At 48.7% G+C, this 22432-nt stretch overlaps 1 protein-coding gene across 7 annotated transcripts in view; it reads left to right on the top strand.

Annotated features, from left to right (window-relative positions):
* The window catches only part of UBASH3B (ubiquitin associated and SH3 domain containing B), a 129956-nt gene that overhangs the window by 69913 nt on the left and 37611 nt on the right, over window positions 1–22432 (top strand). The window contains exon 2 of one of the 7 annotated variants that reach the window (XM_036992813.2): window positions 19138–19271. The exons of 5 other annotated variants lie outside the window; for them this stretch is intronic. In XM_036992813.2, coding sequence (XP_036848708.1) covers window positions 19231–19271 — 41 coding nt within the window. In that variant the 5' untranslated portion in view covers window positions 19138–19230. Of the gene's footprint in view, window positions 1–19137; window positions 19272–19364; window positions 19805–22432 lie in introns of those variants that run through there. One more of the 7 variants, XM_017675150.3, reaches the window with a different exon arrangement.

The raw sequence follows: 22432 nt of genomic DNA, 5'->3' as shown, positions 1-22432 counted from the left end.
GAAAAAAGTGTTTTTAATCACTTCTCTCAGAGTGAGAGAAGGTGAAGTTCCAGAAATGTCATCTCACTATGGCTTCCCCTCAGTTTTTCTCTGTACGTTGTGGAAATCGGTCCCAACCACTTCAGGCAATTACTGTATATAAATGGACCTCCCCTTCCTGCTGGTGCCAGACCTGCTAGAGGCTATATCTGTGCGTGCAATGTGGTGTGTGTGTGCACATATGTGTAGGAGAGATGAGTGAAGTGCGTGCCCCATGGCCCACGCTGGGCTCGGGTGTTCGCCAGCCAGGAGCAAATGTTCCTTCTCCTGGGCTTCGCCTTTCCGCTCCCCCTGCCCATCTGCTTTTGCCTCGGCTGTTCTGAGGTACCTGCGCGCCTCTTAGACATACTTTGGGTTCAGAGCTGGGGTGGGAGATGTGGGTTGTGACATCCTTGAAAATGGAGAGTTGAGGTCAGCCATTCTATTTCTGAGACCCTGGAACAAGTGACTTCAATCTCTCTGCTCTCAGATCCCTCATGTAGAGTGGGTATGCTGTTAACCTTGTAGATCTGGCATCAGATGGAAGGAGATGCAGATTATGAGAAAACTAGAATAGATGGTGCTGCGAGGATTTGATACTAGAGAACTGATCCCTGGTAAATTTCCTTTTAGAGTGGGATGGGAACAGGGCACAAAACAGAATATTTCTGTTGCCACAAAGAACGACTAAGTAGCAGAGGACCTAAGGGTTGAGTTAGCCCTGGGGGGGTTCCTGGAAGAGGTGGATCCCAAAAGAGAAGGGGCTCCATGCTCGCAGATGGGAAGGGGTAGGATGTTCCCTTTTGTTCTCACAGACAACCCTCAGCGGTTGGAGAGATGCAGTCTGATCAGGGAAGCTGCCTCAGGGCCTGAGAAGCCCTGCTCTTCTGCCTGTGAGGAGACAGGCACCAGTGGGACGTCCCTTTTGAGTCCAGCCCCGTGCACCTGGGCCCCTTCACAGCCCCTCCCAACACCTCCCCTGCGCGCTCAGGCTTCCTGTTTTGAAACCACCAGTGGATGGAAAATGTGCTGTCACTTTAACGGCTCAGGCCACGTGTGTGTGTGTGTGAGTGTGAGCATGAGTTTTCTGTGCGTTGTGTGAGCATGGGGCATGTATTGCATGTGATAGTGCGTGTGTGTGACTAAGCATGTTGTGTGAGAATGTATGTGAGCATGTGTGTGTGTGTGAGCATGTGTGTGTGTGTGACACTGCGAGGGTGAGGCTGTGGGGGGCGGTGTGAGCACTAGTGAGCTGCACCTGGGAAATGTGGGGATGCCTGTGGGGAGGGGGCTGCCAGGAGCTGCTGCCCTCCCAGCAGGCAAGAGGGGCGAGCACTGTGCAGTGTCGGCAGCCTGCCCGGGAAGGTGGCGAGGCCCTTCCTGGCACCTCTAAAAGCCTTCTCTCAGCTTCTAGAAAGGGCTTCTTTTTTTCGTATATAAATAACAGCTGGTTTTTTTTATTAAAAAATTTTTTTTTGATTTCCAAAAGAAATAATTTCTTACCAGTCCAAAAATGGCTTCCTAAGGAGCTAGAACCTAGCTTGAGTGTCTAGTCCATTTCTTGATCCCAGTGTCTAGCACAGCGCCTGGCAGGTAGCAGGAGTCTGCTGTGCTCATTAACTATTGATGGGGTGCACTCTGTGTACCAAGGATACTCCAGGCTCTTGGGATTCAGCACAGATCAGATCAAAGTCCCTGACGTCATGCAGCTTAGTCACGGCGGGGAGACTGTTGGAATCTCGTGAATACATACAGAAACATGGTAGGTGTACTTGAGTGTGAACGAGTGAATTTCATTTAAAGCTTTTTCCTTGGCTTTTTGGATTAGGCTGTAGGTTTTTTCTGGCTATTGGCAGAGGGAAGGCCGAAATCAATATGCTTTCTCATAATCAATTATCCCTAAGATAATAGTACTGACCCCCAGTTTTTTGGAAACAAATTTTTCTCCCAGTGAGAAAATACCAACGGGGAAGGATTCTCTCTCCTGCTCTGCCCCTCCCACACCCTATTGTTGGCCACCTCGGAGCTTTGAGTACCTTTTTTGCCTTTGCCACAATATCTATGTTGTCCCTTCTCCCTTCTTGTCTGGGTGACAAAATTCCACTCATCCTTCAAGGCCCTGCTCAAATCCTGCCCACTTAGCAGCATTCTGCTCTCCCTTTTGGAGCCCCACCTGTACACTTCAAATGGCTATGTATGTGTGTATCATTAGGCGTTGGGACTGTCTTCTATCCCGACTGATCTCCTGGGGTCCGGGACCTTTGTTTTGTCTGTCACTGACTTTCCCAGAGCCTCACACAAGGCCTGGTCCTTCTCAGGTGGCCAACACACGAGTTGGAGTTGGATGGACGAGCGGATGGTGGCTGGACCGATGAACATTCCCTGTCCCACCTCACCTAATGAAAGATGGACAGTAAAGAGTCAGCAAAGAGGAGGAATACCGGCCGAGGACCCAGGGTCCTGCAGGAGATGGAGCTTGAATAGGGGCTCATGCTGATTCTGGACTTCTTTCCCATTTTTATAAATTGTTTGGAAAAGGAAGTTGAGTGAAGCTCACGTCTGTGTTTGGTGCACAGTTCTATTGGTACAGTGCCACGCCAGTGGAGTCGGCCGTAGGAAGGTCTCCTAAGACAGGAGTCGGCAGACAAGTGGAAGGTGGCTAAGGTGTGAGGGAATTTAAGTCACCGCGTTTAGGCGTAAGTTACCTGAAGTGTAAGATGGTGCCTCTCAGCGATTCGCATTGGTGGGAAAGAGCAAGGAACCGGGGAGTCACTCCATTCTGTCCAATAGTTATGCACCTACTATGTGCTGGGCTTTGTGCTCAGGACTGTGCCTCCTATGCTTGAGAGACCTCAGCTGTTTAGTGAAGAAGTGTACAGGCAGGACGGGCATACGTTGCTTTATCCCACTTCACTTCATTGTGCTTTGCAGATGCTGCATTTTTTTTTTTTAATTGAAGGTCGGTGGTAACTGCGTGAGCAAGTCTATCATTTCCATTTTCAGACAGGGTTTACTCGCTCTGTGTCTGTGTGTCACATTCTGGTAATTCGCGCAAACTTTTTCATTGTTACATTGTTCGCGGTGATCTGCGGTCCGCGATTACAACTCACTGAAAGCTCATGACCGTTAGCGTTATTTAGCAATGAAGGTTGGTACGCTGCTACTGTAGACATAACGCTATTGCACACTTCATGACTACAGGAGAGTGCAAGCGTAACTTTTATATGCCCTGGGAAACCAAAAATTTCATTTGACTTCGCTGTATTGCAGTGTTCACTTTATTGTGGTCTGGAACCCAACCCACAGCATCTCCGAGGCGTGCCTGTATTTCCAAAGTAGTGAGGAAACTAGACAGAAGGAAATGGTTAGAGATAAGACTGGCAAGTGCTAATAAAAGAATATTATAAGGTGCTGTGAGGCCTCAGAAGACAGGTGCTTTGCTGGGTGGGAACATCTGGGGAGAAGTCACCCATTCCTCCCTCATGCAGTGGGCCTTTCAGGGCATTTACTGAAGGTGCAAAGTGAAACAGATATGGGGCCCAATCAATCTCCAAGGAGCATACAGTCCAGTGGGGGATACAGAGAAGTAAAGGGTTGGGGGCGATGAGGGAGACGGGTGATTCCAAGAGGAAGCTCTAGGGTTCCCCTGAAGAGGTGAAGCCTTGGCTTCGTGTTAGTTATCCTTCAAGTTCATTAGACAGAAAAGAGGAGGTACGGACACTGCCATGAGGAAAAGCAGAGCAGGCTCAAGGTCAGCAGAGAGAACGTCAGGGTGTTTCCGGTCAGCGCAGGACCCTGTGGCTGAGGCAGAGGGTGACGTGGTGGGGATGGGGGGAGGTGACAGTAGGAGAGGTGGCCAGGCTGATGGAGCTGGTGCAGGTGCTTGGGGCGTCTCTGCAGGGTGTAAGCAAGATGGTGGCATGAACTCAGTTAGTATTTTGGGAAGATTGTCCTGGCCTCAGGGGAGGATGGACTGGGAACTGGGGAGTGGAAGGGAGGGCAAGACCAGTCAAGAGAATCTCTGAAACCGGGGCAAGAGCTTGTGCACTGAAAATAGAATGAATGGACAGACAGGAGTGGGATTGGCCTGGTGCCAGCAGCCAATAACATTTGGGCAAGTTTCTCTCTAAACATGCAGGGCACCTGCGGGGACAAGGCTGAGACCAATCCTAGAAGCAGCATTGAATAAGTAGGGAGTGAAGCTTGGAGAGGTGTGAGTCCTGGGCTGAGCCTGGCTCTCTGACTCACAGGCCAGAGCCCCTACTGGGCCTGCAGTGAGACTATGATGAGATAACATACTAAGTTCTTATCAACACTAGGGTCGGCCCCTGGAGTGAGGGTTTGCAGTTTGGGCCCCTGCACATTCAGAGATAAAAACCGAGGCTGGGGAAGGTCCAGAGAAGGGCCTGCGGTGACTCAGGGGTCAGAAAGTTTCTTCGTAGAGACACAATGAATGGATTACAGCTATCCAATCTGGAAAGTGCAAAGGGTCTGCCAAAGTTTATAGGCTTTATAGGACAGGAGAAGAAAACCCTCAGATTGCCTTGGGCAAGCTACTGAGCATCGGGAAGCCTTAGTTTCCTTGTTCATCTGATGGGGATGGTAATCTTGAACTGCTTGTCCTGAGGGTTGAATGATACAATGATGGTAAAGAGTTTAGTATAAGGAGGACACTTGGTAAGCACTTAATATCAGCCCCTCACCATTAACTGGAAGAGGGTATCTGTGCATTAGTCCAGTTCCTGCAAGATAAGAGAAATAATACCTTCCTGGTGCTTGAAGAACTACATAGTGGCAAATAAAGAGAGGCAGAGGATCTCACACAGAGGCTGGAAACTGATGCGATTCATCATTCCAGAAAACCTGTGGGCAGCTCTGAGCTTTCATCCTGCAGGTCAGCAGTCAGCTGGAGGTGAGCAGCAGCTGCTGCCATGTGACAGTCCCCAGGTCACTTGCACACACCCCTGCTTACTACGGATTTGCCTCCTGACCAGTCTGGCTGTCAGGGATGGAGTGCAGGGAAGAAAGGACAGGGACAAGCCCTCGCCTTTGGCTGCACTTACATCAGAGAAAGTCTTTGCTGCCGAGACAGCCTGGGACAGCTGGGTGTTCTGGTCCAGAGTCCCCGCACAGCTCATGCCCCTAGCTGCACACGGCAGCCTGCTCATCCTCACTGTGAGAGGAAGCGCTTTCTGCTGACAACACCATCACCCCTCAGGTCAGATCCCTTGTGGCTTTCTCCATCACCAGAAACCCTCCCCCGAGACAGTGTTGAATCACGTCCTGCATATCTTTAGCTGGTCTAATTTGTAGGGCTGGCATCCTGGAATGTAGTTACTGCAAATAATACTAATCTCTGAGCTGAATTCCAGAGTAGAGCTGCTGCTCTGGATGCCGTAATTACATGTAGCAGATACTGATCATTCATTTACCATATGCAGAGCTCCGTGTGTGTCGGCAACGCTTGCCCACAGCCTAGAAGACAATCACAGGTGTTTGCATTTGTGTCGTACTTTTCCAGCTTACGTATCTGTGACAGTCACAGGGAAAGCGTATTGAGGGCCCACTGTGTATCAGGCATCATGTCAATTAGGACCTCCAAACAACGCTCTTGAGCATGAGTGCCATCCTCTAATGTCAAATGAGAAAGCTAGAGGTTAGGGTCCGCAAGTAACCCGAGAGTCTGGTAACTAGTGGGTGGTGGAACAGGATACAAATCCACGTCTGTGTCTTGACGTGGCTTTGACCACTATGCCACGCTGTCCCTTAACTCTAACAGCAGCTTTGTGAAGTGATGTTATCATCCCACTTTTCGAGATGGTATAGCAATGTCCAAAGAGTTTTCCCTAAATTGTGGTTAGTAAATAGCAGAGCCAAGGCTCAAAGCCGGCTGCTCTGGCCCCGTGTTCTGTGTGTTTATTAGCGTGACTTTTGTCCCTCAGTCAGAGAATCCTGGGCTGCTATGGGACCAGGCTGGCCAGCGCTGAATGCTTCTTGCTGGGATGGGGTTGAGTTGTTGGGCCCCCCTTCTCTGGGAAATAGCCCAGGTGGGTTGGGAGGGGCACAATGTATCTTCAGTTACCACCATGTAATAATGTGCTTTTGACTGAAACCCCCAAAGCTACAAAGACCTCCACTCAGCCAGTGTGGTTGTGAGCTCAGGCCTGGAGCTCAGGTCTCCTTCCATGAGGTGAGAGGTCCAAGCCCATCCATCCTTTTCTGCCGAGGAGAAACACAAGAAGCATCCTGGCCAAAACAGCTTGGTAGAATGATTCCAGAGAAGCTTAAAATCCAGACTCCACCTGAATCCCACCTGGTGGTTGCTAATCTCAGTCCTCCATTTCCAGAATGTCTGCTTTCTGCACAGCCTTGAAGGCTAGCCTAGCTTAGCAGGCTTCAGGAAGGTGATAAAGATGCTGGTGTTTCCAGGTCCTACTCCAAGCCCTGCCTCTGTCATCCTAAGAGAGCTGGGGGGCATGTCACTTGAACATAGAACCCCCATTCTCTACCAGTGAGATGCAGATGTTCCCCCTCTTAACCTCTTAGGAAGGTTGGAGTAATAGACAACTGTGCGAACCATGCTTGGAGACGCAGAGGAAAGATAGAGAAACTCCTTTTATAGCTGCATCACTGAGAAAGGTGTATTAGGTACTGACACTGTAATGATTGAGGTAGAGTTGAATGGATATCAGTATTTTAGTGTCTGGCAAGAGACATGAGCACCTGCAGGTAGGCAGGAAGAACTCTATTTTGTGCCCAGGTTTTGGCCCACTGCTGTTCATATCACGTCTCTGCCTCCCACTTCTTGGGAAAGTGTATAATCTATTGCGGTGCTTAGCCAACAGGAAAGAACTTTTAAGTTACTCCTGGCAGCATTTATCTCATAGTAATCCTGTGAACTAGATATGCCACTCTATAGATGAATCCAAAAAAGTGAAATCGCAATTCTCTTGCATTTGGAAGCAGCTTCCCTTACGATCTTCCAGGAAGCTGCCCCAGTGCTCCTTGGGAGAGCGCTCTCCACCTCCCTGGGAGCTAAGAGCAGTGAGGTGTGCTTTCTGTCCTCCCAGCCGTCCTCTGTCCATCTGTCCAGATGGAGGCTTATTCCAGTCTGAGGCTGGCTGTGGCTGATCCGGGAGATGCTGGCAGCCTGTCAGCTGGCTTCAGGGCCACCAACAAAGCCCACCCCCTGCTTCCAGCCTGGACTATAATTAGGTGTCTTAATTGGACACTCTGTTTACACCCAGCCAGAATCGTTGTGCTGGCTTACGCTGCACATAGGCAGTGGCTGCCTGACTGCAGTCCTGCTCTCCGCTGGGAAGATGGTGTTTCTTATGATGGGGATGAAACCCTAGGCCACACACCCAGGCCTTCTGCAGAGGATGGGGGCCTGGGCTCTCCTCTGAGGTGATCGTAGCTAGTAACAGGGCTCCACTTTTCCCTGGAGTGCCATCGTAAGTCACCGGGCTCCGCATCTCAGCCATCACTGCCGGGCCTCCTCCGAGACCAGTGTGAGAAGCGTCTAGTGGAGTCAGAGGGATTTGATCCAGTGTGAGGCCAGTTCCTGCCACCAGAAGGAATCGGATCTCTAAATTAAAGCCTCGAACTAAAATTCTATACTGCTTTGATTGGGCTGAAATGGTATCAACCTGAAGTATAATAGGATGGGGAAATGAGTCAATTATTATCACTTAATAAACACAAGGTATTTGAAATGTTTATACTCAAACATGGAATCCGTTAAAGGAGAAGCAGGGTCCACCAGGCAGAACTGGTTGGACTCTCCTTTCAAACCTCATTTTCTTCTTGGCTTACTGCATCTAAACCCAGGCTGAAGGCTCTAATTAACTATGCTGTCCCCATCCTAGATGCCCCTAGGGAACCTACTACGGCTTCAGAACAGTGACCCTCTTTGCGTGTGGTCCAGGGTTGTGAAGGAGATCAAACACGTGACCAATCCAAGAACAAGCCGGTGTGGGACAATGTGTTATGATGTATGTACACGGCCAGCTGGGCACTAAGAAGGCCAGCGAGACTGGGGGCTGGAGTTAGAGGCAGGCTCAGGGGAGCAGGTGCGACTGGAGGAAGTGGGAGAATGAAGGACACAGGAAGGGCAGGGCTCCGTAAGGGTCCTCACTTCGGGAAGGTCCTGTTTGACGACCACAGAATAGATGTTTCCTAAGCAAATGGGGTGTGCACTGGGCCAGATAGAAGATGGGGAGTGGTCTTGATCTTAGGCAGTAAGGAGGCCATTTTAGTCTTTGGCCATAGGGTCATGATAATAGTGAAACATTAGCAGAAATCTTTCCTTTCAGATTGCATGATGGACTGAAGTAAGGGTCTCAAGGCAGGGAGAGAAGTTGGAGAAGACAGTATGTTTTTAAGGACTATGGCTCAAAGTGTGACTCCAAAGCAACTCGAGGGCAAGCCCAAAAACACAAACCCCCGACCCTTTATAGTTTCCAGAGCGCTTTCTGCTCTGTTTTCCCATTTGGTTCACAGGAACAACTCCTGGGCATAGTATTATTACTCCCATTTTGCAGCTGAAGAGACTGAGACTCAAAGAGGCTGCCTCACCCCTCATTGCCCTTCTGATTGGAATCTGGACTAGAGCCAGGGTCTTCTCTTTCCCAATCCTCTGCTCTTTACCAATACATGTAACTACCTCCTCTCCTGCCAGTCTTCATATCCCTTGTAGCAGCCAGCCTAGGGAAATACCAGTGGGTGCTCAAGCTCTTCTTAGAGAATAAACACTAGAAGTCAGTCTCTCAGGAGAAGTCTGCTGTGTAATTGTGAATTCCAGCAGAACGGTACTGACACTGCTGTAGTCTCTGTCCTATCTAACCAACCCATTCATGAACCCAATAAATGCATTCAACAGATTAAGTGCCAATTATGTGCCAGGCACTTCTAGGTACTTGAGAGCTAGTACTATTCTTGGGGAGCTGATTTCTAGGACAGTGCCGTCCACTCAAATGCTCTGTGATGGGGAGAAGGTTCATATTTGCACTGCCAACATGATAACCACTTGAAATGTGGCTGGCGTGACGAGTAACTGAAGTTTTAGTTTTATTTAGCATGTGGCTAGTCGCTAGCATATTGGCCAGCACAGTTCCCGTGGAATAGTTTTACAGACAATAGTGAAGGGAATTCCAAATGTTACACTCAATTGCTAAGAAAGGCAAACTGCTGGCGGAAATAAGTCTTTTCCTTAAGGGTGCCCAGAACTCTGGGGCTTCACTGAAAAGCCCAGAAGACTAATTGTGCAGATATGGTCCCCACTGGACTGTGAAGGGGGAGAAATGTAGTCTTCCCCACATGCCCTGGTGTCTGTAGTGGGCTGGGAGCCTGGGCTCATCTGGAGGCCACCTTGTATATATATCACTGCCCCTCCAGAAGTGAGACGGGCCTTTTAGCCTGCTCTCTTCTCCTCAAGGAAATTGTCTTCCTGATAAGCTAAAAATGGGACCTCATTTTCCTGAAGAGTCACTCTCTTGAGTCTTAACTACTGAAAACAGAACAGTATTTGGAGGAACCGAGATATGTTACATCTGAACGAGCCGCTGAAGGGGTCAGACTGAGCAGGAATGGCTCAGAGAGAGAGAGAGAATAGGATCCTTTCAAACTGGGATGAAGCAAAATGAGGCTTGAGGCAGCCACCTGTAGAGAGGGCTGCAGTTTGAAATGATTCCACTTGGCCTTGTGAGTTTGATTCCAGCACTGGTACCTGGCATCAATTCCCACTAAGGATTCTCCATGACCCCCTCCCTCCCTTGCAGGCTACTCTTCCGGGTTAGCCCACACCTGGCACCTTGGTTTTAGCCCTCATTGCCATCTTAGGGTTGAGAACGCAGCCCAACTTCCTCCCCCCTGGTGAGAGGAAAAAGAGCACACAGCCTGCAGGCTACTGGAACTGGAAGAGGCCTTTGACATCCATCTGAGTCCCTTTTCATTGTTCACAGTCCCAGGAAGGTTGGGGGACTTGCTCAGGGGGTGGTGCACAGGGACAGAGCCAGGTCTCTACCCCAGCTGCACCAAGACAATCAGAAACGGGGCAAAGACATAGGTGACTGGAGGGATGGGTGCCTGACAAGGAAGTGTGCAGTCCTGGGTGCTAAGTTAAGCTCTGCAGCTCGTCGCAGTGACCTTAAAGTAGTCATTGTTCTGTTCTAAGCCTCAGTTCCCTGCTCTTTAAAATATGGAAGTGAAGATGACATGATTGCTCCCCCTTTTCATTCCAGTGGGGAATAGCTCTGCAGGCGAGCATCTCTGGATTTTCCATGAAGCTAGAGCTCTTAGCACACTTACTGAAGTCAGTACCCTGTGTCACGACAAACCGTTGCACATCGCTGTGAATTCAGTTTAATACACGAGCACAAGGTGTGTCTTTCCCCTCTAGCTTCTCAGTTTCCCACTGGTACATACAAAAGACTTAGAAAACCCAGTTAGCAGCCCACCTTTTGACTTGTAGCCTGAACATCCTATACTTTTGTTTTCAAAGGAAGTGAGGATCGGGTTATCGGTGGCGGGGAGGCAGCCAGAGCCAGAGAGGGGTGGTCCGGAACTGAGGGGCTTTTACCCAGCGCCCGTCAGAAAAGCCTGTATGTCAGTGAAAAGCATTCTGCAAAGAAAGGCTCTTCCTCTGCTGCTGAATGATGCCGGAGTGGCGCTCAGCCCTGAGCTCCTTATCTCTCCCTCCTACCCCAGAGGGTCGCTTATCAGCCAAGGGGAAGCAGACGGAGGGAAGTGACTCATTTAGGATCTTCCTCTGAGCTGGGGACAGAGGCAGTTTAATTTAGCCTTTGTCAACCTGGGCTCAAGGTCTTATGATTCTAGGAAAGGATTTATATTTAGAAGAAAGAAAACAGACCAGGAAACACTTGTAAATCTATAGCTAAAGACAAGCCTGGCCTAAACATAGGTAACTACATTCTCCTTTGGTTTTCTTACTCACTGGTTAATTTCACTTTCTGTTTCCTGGGGTTTGGCCTAATTATAGAATGCGTTGGTATCTAAACATTGAGGAGCTTCTCTCCTTGTTACTACTGCAGGCCGGACACAGAACGCAGGTGTTCCTGGGCAATACATGAGCTGGTTGAGGAAGGGGGTCAGGTAATTAGGAAGGAAGGAATCTAGCTGGACATTTAGATGTGAGCACTACCATGTGCTGGTGTAAGAGGAATCCAAGCGGACCGCAGTCAGGGTTTACATCTGGATGCAGCAGTAAGAATGAACTGTGTGAAAATTCTAAGGCACTCTTGGCTTTGAAGCTTACTTACCTATGCAGAGTTAATCTAGTGCTGGATTCAGGTCCTCTTTGTTTTCCAGAAATGCAGGATTATGTCTTAATAATGGGAGCCAGTAGCTGAACTGGACTCTTAAGCTTGCATATTGGTAAGCATAAGCATAATAATGCTTCCCCCTCTCTCAGCCTCGGTTTCCTCATCTTTAAAAAGCATCTCAAAGACCTGCTCTGAGGATTAAATAAGATGATGTGAGCAAAGGTGTCTAGGCCAGTGCCAAACACACAGGCCTTTTTCTGCTTCCATGTGGTGAGGTGGTGATGGTCTGATGGCTGGGGCCCTGGAGTCAGGACAAGTGCCTGCTTGGAGAATGTGGGGCCTGTCTCATTTATGATCTAGAAAGTGCCCCCATGAAAGGGGAAGCAGGAAGTCACTTCAGGAAATTGAGCCTGACCTTTTCAGCAGCCTAACTGTTTTGGAACAGGTGGGCAGAATTTCCTGGGATTTCAGCTGCTACACAAGCTGCATCCAAGGCATCAGCCAAAAACCGTGTTACGGAAGGGCTCTGTCTAGGAGCATCCCCAAGCAGGCTTAACTTTGGAGTCAGGGAAATTCGGGGAGGGCAGTCAGCTGAGAGGGTGGGAAGGTAACCAGGGGCTGGGAGCACAGATTGTGAGCTAGCCACTTTTTATGCCATTTCATATAACCGTAGCAGAGCCCTGTAGTCAGCCTTGGAAACCCCAAGGACTGAGCTTTGAGATGTTAGGGCATTTACCTGGGGTCATGCAACTTTAGAAACAAGTAGCCACAGATTCCAACTGCTAGTGTTGCACTCCAAGTCTTTGTTCTGGCCACTCCATACTGCCCGCTCCCTTAAGTACCAAGCTATGACTCTTGGCCATGTAATGGCCTAAATCAAGTTTCAATGGGGGAAGGAATGAGAAGTGCATGTATTAGATCAGTGGGTTTCAAACAGTTCCGGGATTGAGACCTCCCATCTCTTGCATTAAACACCTAGATCACTGTTTAATGCTGAGGTTGGTCTCATCAGTTTATACCATTTACTTGCTCAGTCAGTGTTACTTTCCTGACTCCTGCCCTCTCCTTGTGAAGAGGTGGACATGCATTTGTTTTCTATTACTCTGCACTGGTAACTTAGTGACTTAAAACACACACATTTTTTTCACAGTTTCTGTAGGCCAGGAGCCCAGGCTTAGCTATTGTCTGCTCAGAGTCTGGTTGCAGTTACGGCTGGGCTGTGTTCGAATCAGAAGGCTCAACGAGGCTCCACGTCCAACCTCATTCAGATTGCGAGCAGAATTTGTTTCCTGTTGGTTGTAGGACTGCGGGTCCGGCTTTTTGCCATATATTGGCTAGAAGCTGCTCTCAGGTCTTAGAAGCCATGCATAGTTCCGTGCCATGTGGCTCTACAGGCAGTTCACAATATGCTGTGGCTTTAAGGTCACCAGGAGAGTGACTCACTTAGGGTCTTATATGTGTATCGTAATGGAATCAGTGGAGTAACATCCATCACCTTTGCCATATAAGGTAACCTAATCACGGGAGGCACATCTATCAGCTTTGCATCTGTATTGGACAAAAGTGAGTCTTGGGTCTCACACTCTATGGGAGGGGGTTATATGTAGGAGTGACTACCAGAAGGCAGAGATTACCAGGGTGTCACCCTACAGCCTGTCTGCCACAATGAATACCTATATCCTGTCCATTGTCATGAAGTGCACGTTTAAAAAAAAGTTAATGCCTACTATGTGCTAACTACTATGCCAGCTATTAGGGGAACAAAGAAAATAAATGGTCTGTGCTTCAAGTAGCATGCAGTCTATTGGGAAAGACAGATCACTTAAATATAACATGGAAAGTGCTGTGATACAACTTCTTACAGGGTGTTTTGGGTACCAGGCTAGTCAGGGACAGCTTCCCATAGGAGACAAAACCCATACGGGGAGTTGAAAGATAGGTAGGAAGTAACCAAATAACCGAGGGTGGAGTTGGTCTTGCAGACAAAGGCACAAACAGGAGAAAGATTTTGAGTGTGAGACAAGAGCCAGGGAACAACAGTGCTTGAGGGGGACACTGAGAGTAGCAGAAATGAGGCCGTGGAGAGCTTAGTGAGTGTGGTCAGAAGCTGATGCGTCTTCTTGGGGATGAAGATCTTTAAACATAGGTTGGAGGGGCTTTATGGTGATCCCTGAATGGCAGCAGGTGTCTAAACTAGCCAATCCCCTTTGCTTGGCCACACACACTGACTCCTTTTTCGCACCTGCATATCGCATATGTTACTGTACACTGGTTGTCAGTTCATACACTGAACTCCAAGTCTGTCCAGTTCTTTTGCTAGCTTGCATTTTGGTCTCCATAAATATCTCTGGAAATAAGTGGCCTACAGAATGGGATTTGACCTGTGAGAGCATTTGCTCTGGTGGCCGCTGATGCATACGGGACTCCGTGGTGTCCCTGTACCTTCTCCTTCCAAGGATAACAACCCAGCCTCCTGGTAGCAGAATCTCAGCTCAATTCTTCAAATCCAGGACTGACTTTCATTCACCCACATATTCCTTTTGAAACTGACCTTTTTCCACGGAGGGAGAGGCATGGGGGGAGGGGGGAGCTCCCAAGGACATACATTTGTAAATAAGGCCTGATTGATCCCAGAACCATCACCTGCTAACTGTATGCCTTGAACAGCGTTCTTCATCTTTCTACACCACAGTTTCATCAGGTGAACAATGGAGATGGTAATAGCACCCCACCAAACTGGTTGAAGGATTACCTAAGGTGACACCTGGAAACTGCACACCATCTGCTAGGCACTCCATTACTGTTAGCTTCCTTCTCTTTCCGGTATCTGTTTGTTGAAGTGGTCATATAATGACTTCCCTGAAAGGACAGAGCCCTGTTTTCCTATCTTTATATTCACAGCCCTTAACACAGTTCCTGGCAACAGAACGGGACACAATACACCCTTGAAGGGATGTTGGACTTAGTGAATGAACAAATGTATGAACCATCGAGTGCTAGGCTGAGAAAGCAGTGCAGTCATGTCTAGGAGCAAGTTCCTATGGAAGATCATCGCTGCACTTCACCTGACGCGGTGGCCCCTGCTGGCGCTGACCTCCCTCTGCTCAGGAGGACGCGGCCCCGTGGCTGAGCCCATATTTGGATGCCATGTCTTCCTCTTTGCAACTGGGGAAACTGGACCAATTTCTACAATCTCTCAAAGCCTCACCTTCCTCCCCTGTTCAGTGAGGGAAATAATGGCACCTGCCTCAAAGGGTTGAGTAGGGACTGAATGAGATCATGTATATGAACATGTAGAGTACAGTGCCTGGATCCTAGTCAACAATACAGGCCAACCAACTGATCCGTCATGGGAAGAATTACGGAGTGGCAACAGTGGTGCGTAATTTTCTCTGACCCACCAAGATTGTGAGTCAGAGCCTCTTACGTACCTTTGGGCTGAAACCATTTCAGAAGTACTAAAATTTATCCATGTTTAAGTATTTTTAGCCAACTCTACTGGCTTAGAGAGGGAGGAGGTGGAAATGGGAAGAGAAAAAAAATTAGTCTCTGCCACCTGAAATGACTGCTCATTTTCCTGTTTCTCCCCTATCCTTTATGGGGGTGGGAGGCGGGAGCATGGAAATCCCACTTGCCAGCTGTTGCAGCAGAGAGCCACCCCGCAGGATCCCACTGCTTCCTGAGGCCCAGTTGTGTTTCAGAGCTGAGACAAGAAAAAGCAGCCCTGGTTCTGGTCACACCTCTGCCCTGCGCTGCCGTGTGAGTGGAGCGAGCCAGGCTGTAAGGAGGACGCGTGAGCCATTACAGAAAAGTCTTCCAAGCTTCAGCATTACCAGGGGTGCTGGTGTGCATCAGTGGGCTCCGCCCCTCCCCCCTGGCAGGTCCTGCCTTCCTGCCAGCTGTCACTGCCCTCTCGGCTTTTTGGAAGCTTTCCTGCTATCCGCACACCTTGGAGCGCTTCCACCTGGGGCTGCCAGCCTGACAGGTGTCTGGGTGCCGCTGTGGCTCTGCATTCACCTCCCGCCTTCCAGGGCACCCCACAGGGACACAGCCTCTTTTATTCAGAGGACACCTTTGCCCCAAACCAGCTGGACTTTCCTCTGCAGGGTGCCTGACTTCCATGGTTTTCTATAGAGCTCACAATCTAGAAACAGAATCTTCTGGACTGACAGCTAGAGACTCATGCCTTAACGTGAAACTGAACTGAGTGGCTGGTTAGAGCACCAACCCACATTCCACTCCCAGGTATCTCTGAGAGGACAAAAAGTGTGTGAAAGCACACAGCAATGCTAACTTCTTGGAGAGGAAACAGTCATAAAAATATATATCGTGGCCATACTTAGTGAGCATCTGTTATGGGCAGAGACCATGCCAAGTGTTATTATGACATTGATGATTTCGTTTAATTGGATTCTGGGATCAATGCCACCTGGTTTGCTGTGGGTCCTTGGGTAAACAGAGGCAGCTTCTGATCCTCTGTCTCTCGGAGAATAATGGTTCACCATGTACAGTGATTGCACACCTGAAACATCTATCCCACTCCCTCAGGACGCAATTCAGGTGGGGAGAGACGGTATCACTCTGCAAAGTGGGGAATGAAGGCCCCACTGGGAGGGCTGGTAACTTAGGATCTTAGAGAAGAAAAAGGGAACCCAGGCCAGCCTCTCCCCAGTACCTGATGGCTCTTGACACCCAGTTCGGGGCTGGTCCTCCTCTCCTTGGATACCTTCAGGCAGTAGAAACTCTGTCTCTCCCCTCCTCAAAGCTTCTCAGTGACCCCCAGCTTCCTTCCTGATGGAACCTGACCTCACCTGCCTCCCAACAATCTGGCTCATGTGCCCTGTTGCCAGGAAAGCTCTCCATTAGACCTGGCCTACAACAGTCACACATCCCTGGCTGCTGCCCTCTCTGTGCCTTTTCTTGTGTTAGTGCCTTACCTGGAAAGCTGTTCTCTCCCCAAATTCTGTACGCTCTCCAGACCTTCCTAGCTGCTTGTAGATGACTTCAGCACAGAAGGAATCTGGGTCTTGTAGGGCCTGGTCTTGAAATAGTCCTCCCAGCATGCAACTTAGACATTCTAGAAAAATTGCAAAGACTGTTAGATAATATGCACGGGTGTGTGTATATGCCAAACACTATGCTAAGCTCATCAAATACATTATCTGATAGTGATATTAATTGACTAGGTAGGTATTGTCGTCTGCGTTTAAGAGACTGGGAAAATGAATCTGGATGAATAACTTGTCCACAGTCCCACAAGTAGTAAGAGTTTGGCTCTCAAGAATGTGTTGCTTTTGCACGGCAAATATTTCACGTGTGCCTCTGTGCAAAAACCCATTGATCTTAGGGGGAGGAAAGGTATTGTCTGCATCCTAGTGTGACTTACAGCAGAGGCAAAGAGAAATGTGTTTTATTATGTTGCCACCCATGGTCTAATGGCTGCCTTCCTACAGCAGAGGCCAGAGCTCCAGCCCCTTTTCGGCAAGAACAAAACAAGACCTCTCCCTGTGGGCTGCGGGCCCTGCTACATAAAAACACTGGGGACCCTAGGCAGCATTTTCCCTGCCCACCACCACCTGAGGAAAGCTGCTTAATAGGCTCTTTATGGGCCGGAGAATAGAAGAGAAAGAGGAGCGTCACCACAGGTTGGAGTTCTTCAACTGGAAGGCCTTCGAAAGCCTCTGAAAAGCTCAGCAATTTTTTTTTCCCTTCTCTGATTAGCTTTATTAAAAAGCCCACTGCATTTTCCTTCCCATTGGCCAACCTTTTGGTGTAGCATCCCCGGCCCCCTGGCAGGCTTGCTGTCCCATTGATTGTTAAGATGCACAGCTCCCCAACAGGCCACAGCAGCTGAAAGCATCGGCCATTAGCCCAGCCAGCTGAAAAGGTTCACCGCCAGGAGACTGATTCTGAAATTGGGTCGGTATGATCAATATACCTCTCTCCATTAGGTTCATTTCCTCTGAAGGAAATGGTTAGGTCCATTATGGTTTATGTTTATTGACAGCCTCATAGTGAGGAGGCCAGAGGGGGCAGAGACTTCAGAGATGCGGTCGTTAAACTGAACTGCCCAGGCCCTTTGCAAGCCTACCTTACTGGCCCTAGTGACAAAAAATAGGTGAAATCCCTTGTGTGAAAACGACAGAATAAATTCTTTTTGTTATATAAGAGAGAGTGACCAACTAGATCAGATGCAGAAAAAATGACATGTGTTTGGGTCCAGTTGCAAGGAATTTAGACGCATGGAAGGACATTAGACAATCAAGAGATGTTAAATCCCCTTTTCCTAAGAGCTGTAAGAGCAAGAAGGGTTCCTTCAAAGGTACAACCTTGAGGGAAGTCCAACCTTGTCTGGTCATAAGAAGAAATGGACAGGACGGTCTCAAGATCCTTTGCAACCAAGGGAATCACCATTTATCACTCATGGTTCCTTTTGAGGACCTCAGAACACTTTATAGGTATCACATCTTTCTTAACCTTTACGTGCCGGTGTTCATCACTTCCTCTTTGAAGATGAAAAGACTCAAGCATCAAACTGGGAAATGGTTTCCGTCAAGGAAGGAGTGCCTGGAAATGTCTGCCTATGTTCCAGCTCTTGCAAGGGCCCACGAGGTAGGCTTGCAAAGGGCAAGAGTACTGGCCAGTCCTTGGTTTTATTTGAGTCAGGAAGGCTTTCCTAAAATACCATGTCTGGCCCTCCTTGGCTTGTGTGGCCCTTAGCTGCTTCTCGAATACTGCCCCACATTCGTTTGGTCTCTCGCCACCTATTAAAGGAGGGAGTGAGTCTACATGGGTCTTACTGGCTGTGGTAGCCCAGGGGGTAACCATATCAGTATCTGAAGTCTTGGTTAATGGGCAGTGATGGATGAGATGAAGTGTATGGGGATACAGGGATTGAGCTGGTTGCACTCTAAGCATCTCCTGTCCTTGACCAATGGGGGGCCTGGACTCGTGTCTGCTCTGTATTTTCTGTCCATCCATCCCATCCCCATACCCTACTGCTCCTGATGGGGTGGGGGACTATGCACATGAGGGCTACTCCATCCCTGGAACAACCCAAACCGGCAGGAGAGAAAGAGGAAGCAAGCTGATTACAGTTGGAGGAGGAACCAACCCTTCCCCAGAGGAGAAAGTAGGAATCCAAGCAAAATGGGTGTTAAGCCAAAGCCTGAGAACCAAGTCAATTCTGATGCGTAAAAAAGAGATAATAAGGTAGAGGGAACTTCTCCTTGGCTTAGCAAGGCTTTGGGGTTTTGTTTCCAGTCGTGAAAGCTTTTTTCGCATCTAGACTTCTTCAGAGAATAAGTTCGCTTTTGCCACTCTTTTGGAGGATAATAGGGACGGCCTCTGCTGATCTGGCCGATGCAAATGCAAGGGGCACAGGACACAGAGAGGTGCTGAGATTCTCAATGTCCCTACCCCCCTGTCATGCCATGAAGCCCCATTGCAACCTGGAAGGCCCCTGGGAGATCTGAAGCAGCCCTCCATGGTCATACCCTACACACACTTCTCCCTGGGCTTCCAGAGGAGAGGGAACTTGGAGGTGAGCTCTTGGCTGAAATGTTTCCCAGGGTTCCTAGCTTGATGCCTTCATGGCTCAGGGTCCTTTCCACTGATTCAGACTTTAGCCACGGCCTCAAGAACCAGCCCCTAGACTGAGACAGCCACAGAGGAGACTAGGCATCTGACCTGTCAAGGTACAGCCGTCTATGGCCAAGGAGACTCCTTTATGGTACCCACCGCACTCATTGTCATCAGGATGTAAGTCGGCTAAGTGCTGGGTATTGGAAGGCCTTCAACCACTATTGACTTGCTCTCCTTCCTCCTCTCCTACTAGAGAAACGAGTAGATGCAGAGAGTCATCTATTTGCTCTCTGTTCTCAAGAGCCATCAGCCTCAGGCAGTGTAAGCTGCCTCAAATCACCCTGTGATGAAGGTGGGCGCTGAGCAGGCACTTCTTCACAGAGCCAGGTAAAAGCCCTGATATTTCTACCTAAAGTCACCTTACAAAACAGCATCTGTTTTTCAAATACACCCTCAAAGAATCCCTCAATTTTGCTGGGTGGAACCAGGAAAAATAGGAGTTGGGTTCTACCTAAGTTTGCCCATCCCCAAGTCCAGTGCAGATCTTGAGGGAAGAGGAGATATCTATTAATTGGGTCACCTTTTAATTGAATTCCAAGTATTAGATGGAAAACTTAGCAATTGGTATCTTGGAGGTCAAGAACATTTTTTGAAATGCATATTAAATGTCTCTAAAATTTGGGATTGTATTAGTTAGCTACACAAAGGAAAGATACAACTGAACTTTGGTTGCTTAGAAAATTTCACCCTTGGAGGATTATATGCTTGACCCCTGGTCTTTTCTTTTCCTATACAAGTCAGCCCTTGTCACAGAGACCCAACGAATAGTATAGGTGGGATATGGAGGCCACAGGAATGTGCCTACCAGCAATCCAAAGCCAAGAGCAGGAAAACTTGCAAGTAACTGCAGAGTTCAACAGGTGTGTTTTCTACTTAAATTACCTGAATCAATGTCTTCGTATTTTGAGGTACTATATGCTCATTTCCATTAGTGTATATGTTGCCTAGTTTTTTACTTTAGGTATCAGATATTTAAGTTCCATCAAGTGCAATAAAAGAGGGGAAGGACTCTCTTCTGAAAGCACAGGAGAGATCAGTCACCCCTGGAGAACCTGGGGGTCAGGGGTGATCTACGTGAGCCAGGATGCCTAGAGTATTTATTGTCTGTATTAAGAGATTTGGGAGATTTCCTCAGAACGGAAGTGGGTAGCCTTCAAGAAATGTCTGGCTTACAAACAGAAAGAGACAAGGCATCCTGGCCAGGGTAACACTGAAAGCTTTAGGAATGTGGTAGCCCACAGCTGGCCCTGGTCTAGCTTTTGGCAGGGAGCAGTAACTCAAATTGTTCACTGCCACTCAGTCCAAACTTGTCTACACTGCATTTCCACTCGGGGTGTCGCCACCATCCACAAGGACATTCAGTTCACATTCACTCCCCAGCCCGCAAGCTTTATTCCGTCAATAATCCCAACATCTTTCCCAACGTTCCCATTTTCCTTATGGTCCAACCTCTCAATATCCCCTCCTGATCCAGGGTCAAGCCCTCTAAATGATCTCAGGCGTGGTCTTAAGCTGGCTGAAGTCCCTTACCTACAGATCCCATTGTTCCCACTGCATAATGTGATCGGGTTTAGCCCTCTGCAGGGCTGGCCTTTGTGAGCTTTGTCTTCGTTCTGGCATCACCAAACTCTAATTCTCCTGCCCATACAATGCTCTCAGCTCCAAACCTTAGCTCTTCTCCACTTCTCTCCTCCCTTCTGTCTCTAGCCAGCTCTCCACTTTCAAGATCCAGACCAAGTGTCATTTCTTCTAGGACCAATTCTCAAACTTCCTCAGTTCACAGTACCCTTGGTGTCTCAGGAATTTTTACACAGAGCCTGTAGGCCTGCACAAGTACCTAATAGTTCTGTATTTAGTACTTAGATCCAAACAACTTAGTAAGTGTTTACCTCCTCACAACTTACAGGCTATGTGAAAAAATACACAAAATTGAAAGAAACCTATTTTTATTTCATGCTAAATAACCACATCTGCTTACTGATGGGATGTGTGCGTCTGTTGGGCACTGTACAATGGTTCAAACCTTATTATCTGGTCGGACACTGCCACTCTCATTTCCTGTTCCACATTGGCTTTTACGGGGTACTTTTAATTACAGCAGTTGCTAAAACCCCAGCTTGACAGAAATATGACATGAGAAGGAGTGAAATGCAGCTCATATTGAAACGGTAGCTACCTCGAGCTGGTAGCTTACAGGATTGTGGAACGGATGATGAATATAGCTATGCTTCCCTCAAAATTTTAAAATACACCATGACGCCTCCCTGAGCTTGCTGTGGTGTCCCAACCTGGGATAGCGTGGGGTATAATCTGAGGACCTTGGCCCCATGCACTGCCCCCTACTGTATCCGTACCCCTGTTCTGAGCTGCCTTGCTGTGCTCCACACACCGTCACTGGGGCCGTTACCATATGGCACTCTAAGAAGCTGCTGTGTGTCTGCTGTTTTCTCTAAGGCTGTGAATGCTTTAAGGGCAAGGCCCATTCTGTCCTCTTTTTCGTAGGCCCAGCGGTCATACAGTTCCTGACATACGGCTGGTGTTCAGCTGAGAGGAACTGAACTACCAACAGGGTCAGAGGCCACAGTGGAACCCCAGAGGAAGCCAGTCTGGCTGACAGTTAAAATGGGGATTCCTGTCAAGCCCAAGATCTGTGGTTCTGAGGAGGGAGAATCCTGCTGGACCCGGACATGGGACCAGCCTGAACTACTCAGACATGCCCGACTCCAGCTAAGGGCCCCATTGGCTGTTGTCTCTGCAAGGGCATTGACCAAACTTCAGATCGGGGAAATGACACTCAATACACTCTGGGTTTTATTTTTGTTTTGTTTTGTTTTGTTTTTTCTTAGTTTCCTGGTAAGAGTTCCTTGGGAGGAGAAGAAAAAAAGGATGGAAGGACGGAGGGAAGGAAAGGAGAGAGGAAGAAAGGAAGGAATGGGGGGAAAGAACCCTGCTTTGGCTCATGCACACTGAAAAGGGGGTTTTGCTTTCCGAACCTCCTTTAAAGGCACAAGGGCATCTCTGTGACACTGGCGGTTGGGTAGAGCCAGGGCTCTGGCGCAAGAACCTTGAACCCCAAATTCGAGAGACCTGGGGCAGACGGGGAGGAAGGGCAGCCGTCCCAGCCAGAGCGCAGCGAGCAAGGCTGCCGGCGGGTGTGCTTCCTCCCAGTTGGGGTGCATTTCCGCACAGCTGCTTGCCCAATTTTTGATGAGCCATTGCTTTTATCTGATCTGTGCTCTTCTTCCCCATCAGCAGGGTGTTAAGAGTTTACATCCTTCTTTTTTTTTCTTTAAACATTCTGCTAAGAATGAGCCCGAGACAAAACTGAGGTTAGGAATAGGGCCAGAAGTCGAATTTGTTCTCACAGAACACGACACCAGTAGTCCCCGCATCCCACCAGTGCCCGCCATGGAGGCCCTGTGGTCGGAGGGTTATGATCAGTCGCTCTAATCCAATGGCTGCACTACCCGCCTGAGTCGACCAGGGTA

Source organism: Manis javanica, chromosome 6 (genome assembly GCF_040802235.1).
Source record: "Manis javanica isolate MJ-LG chromosome 6, MJ_LKY, whole genome shotgun sequence".
NCBI lineage: Eukaryota > Metazoa > Chordata > Mammalia > Pholidota > Manidae > Manis > Manis javanica.
This window is presented reverse-complemented; position numbering and strand designations above follow the sequence as displayed.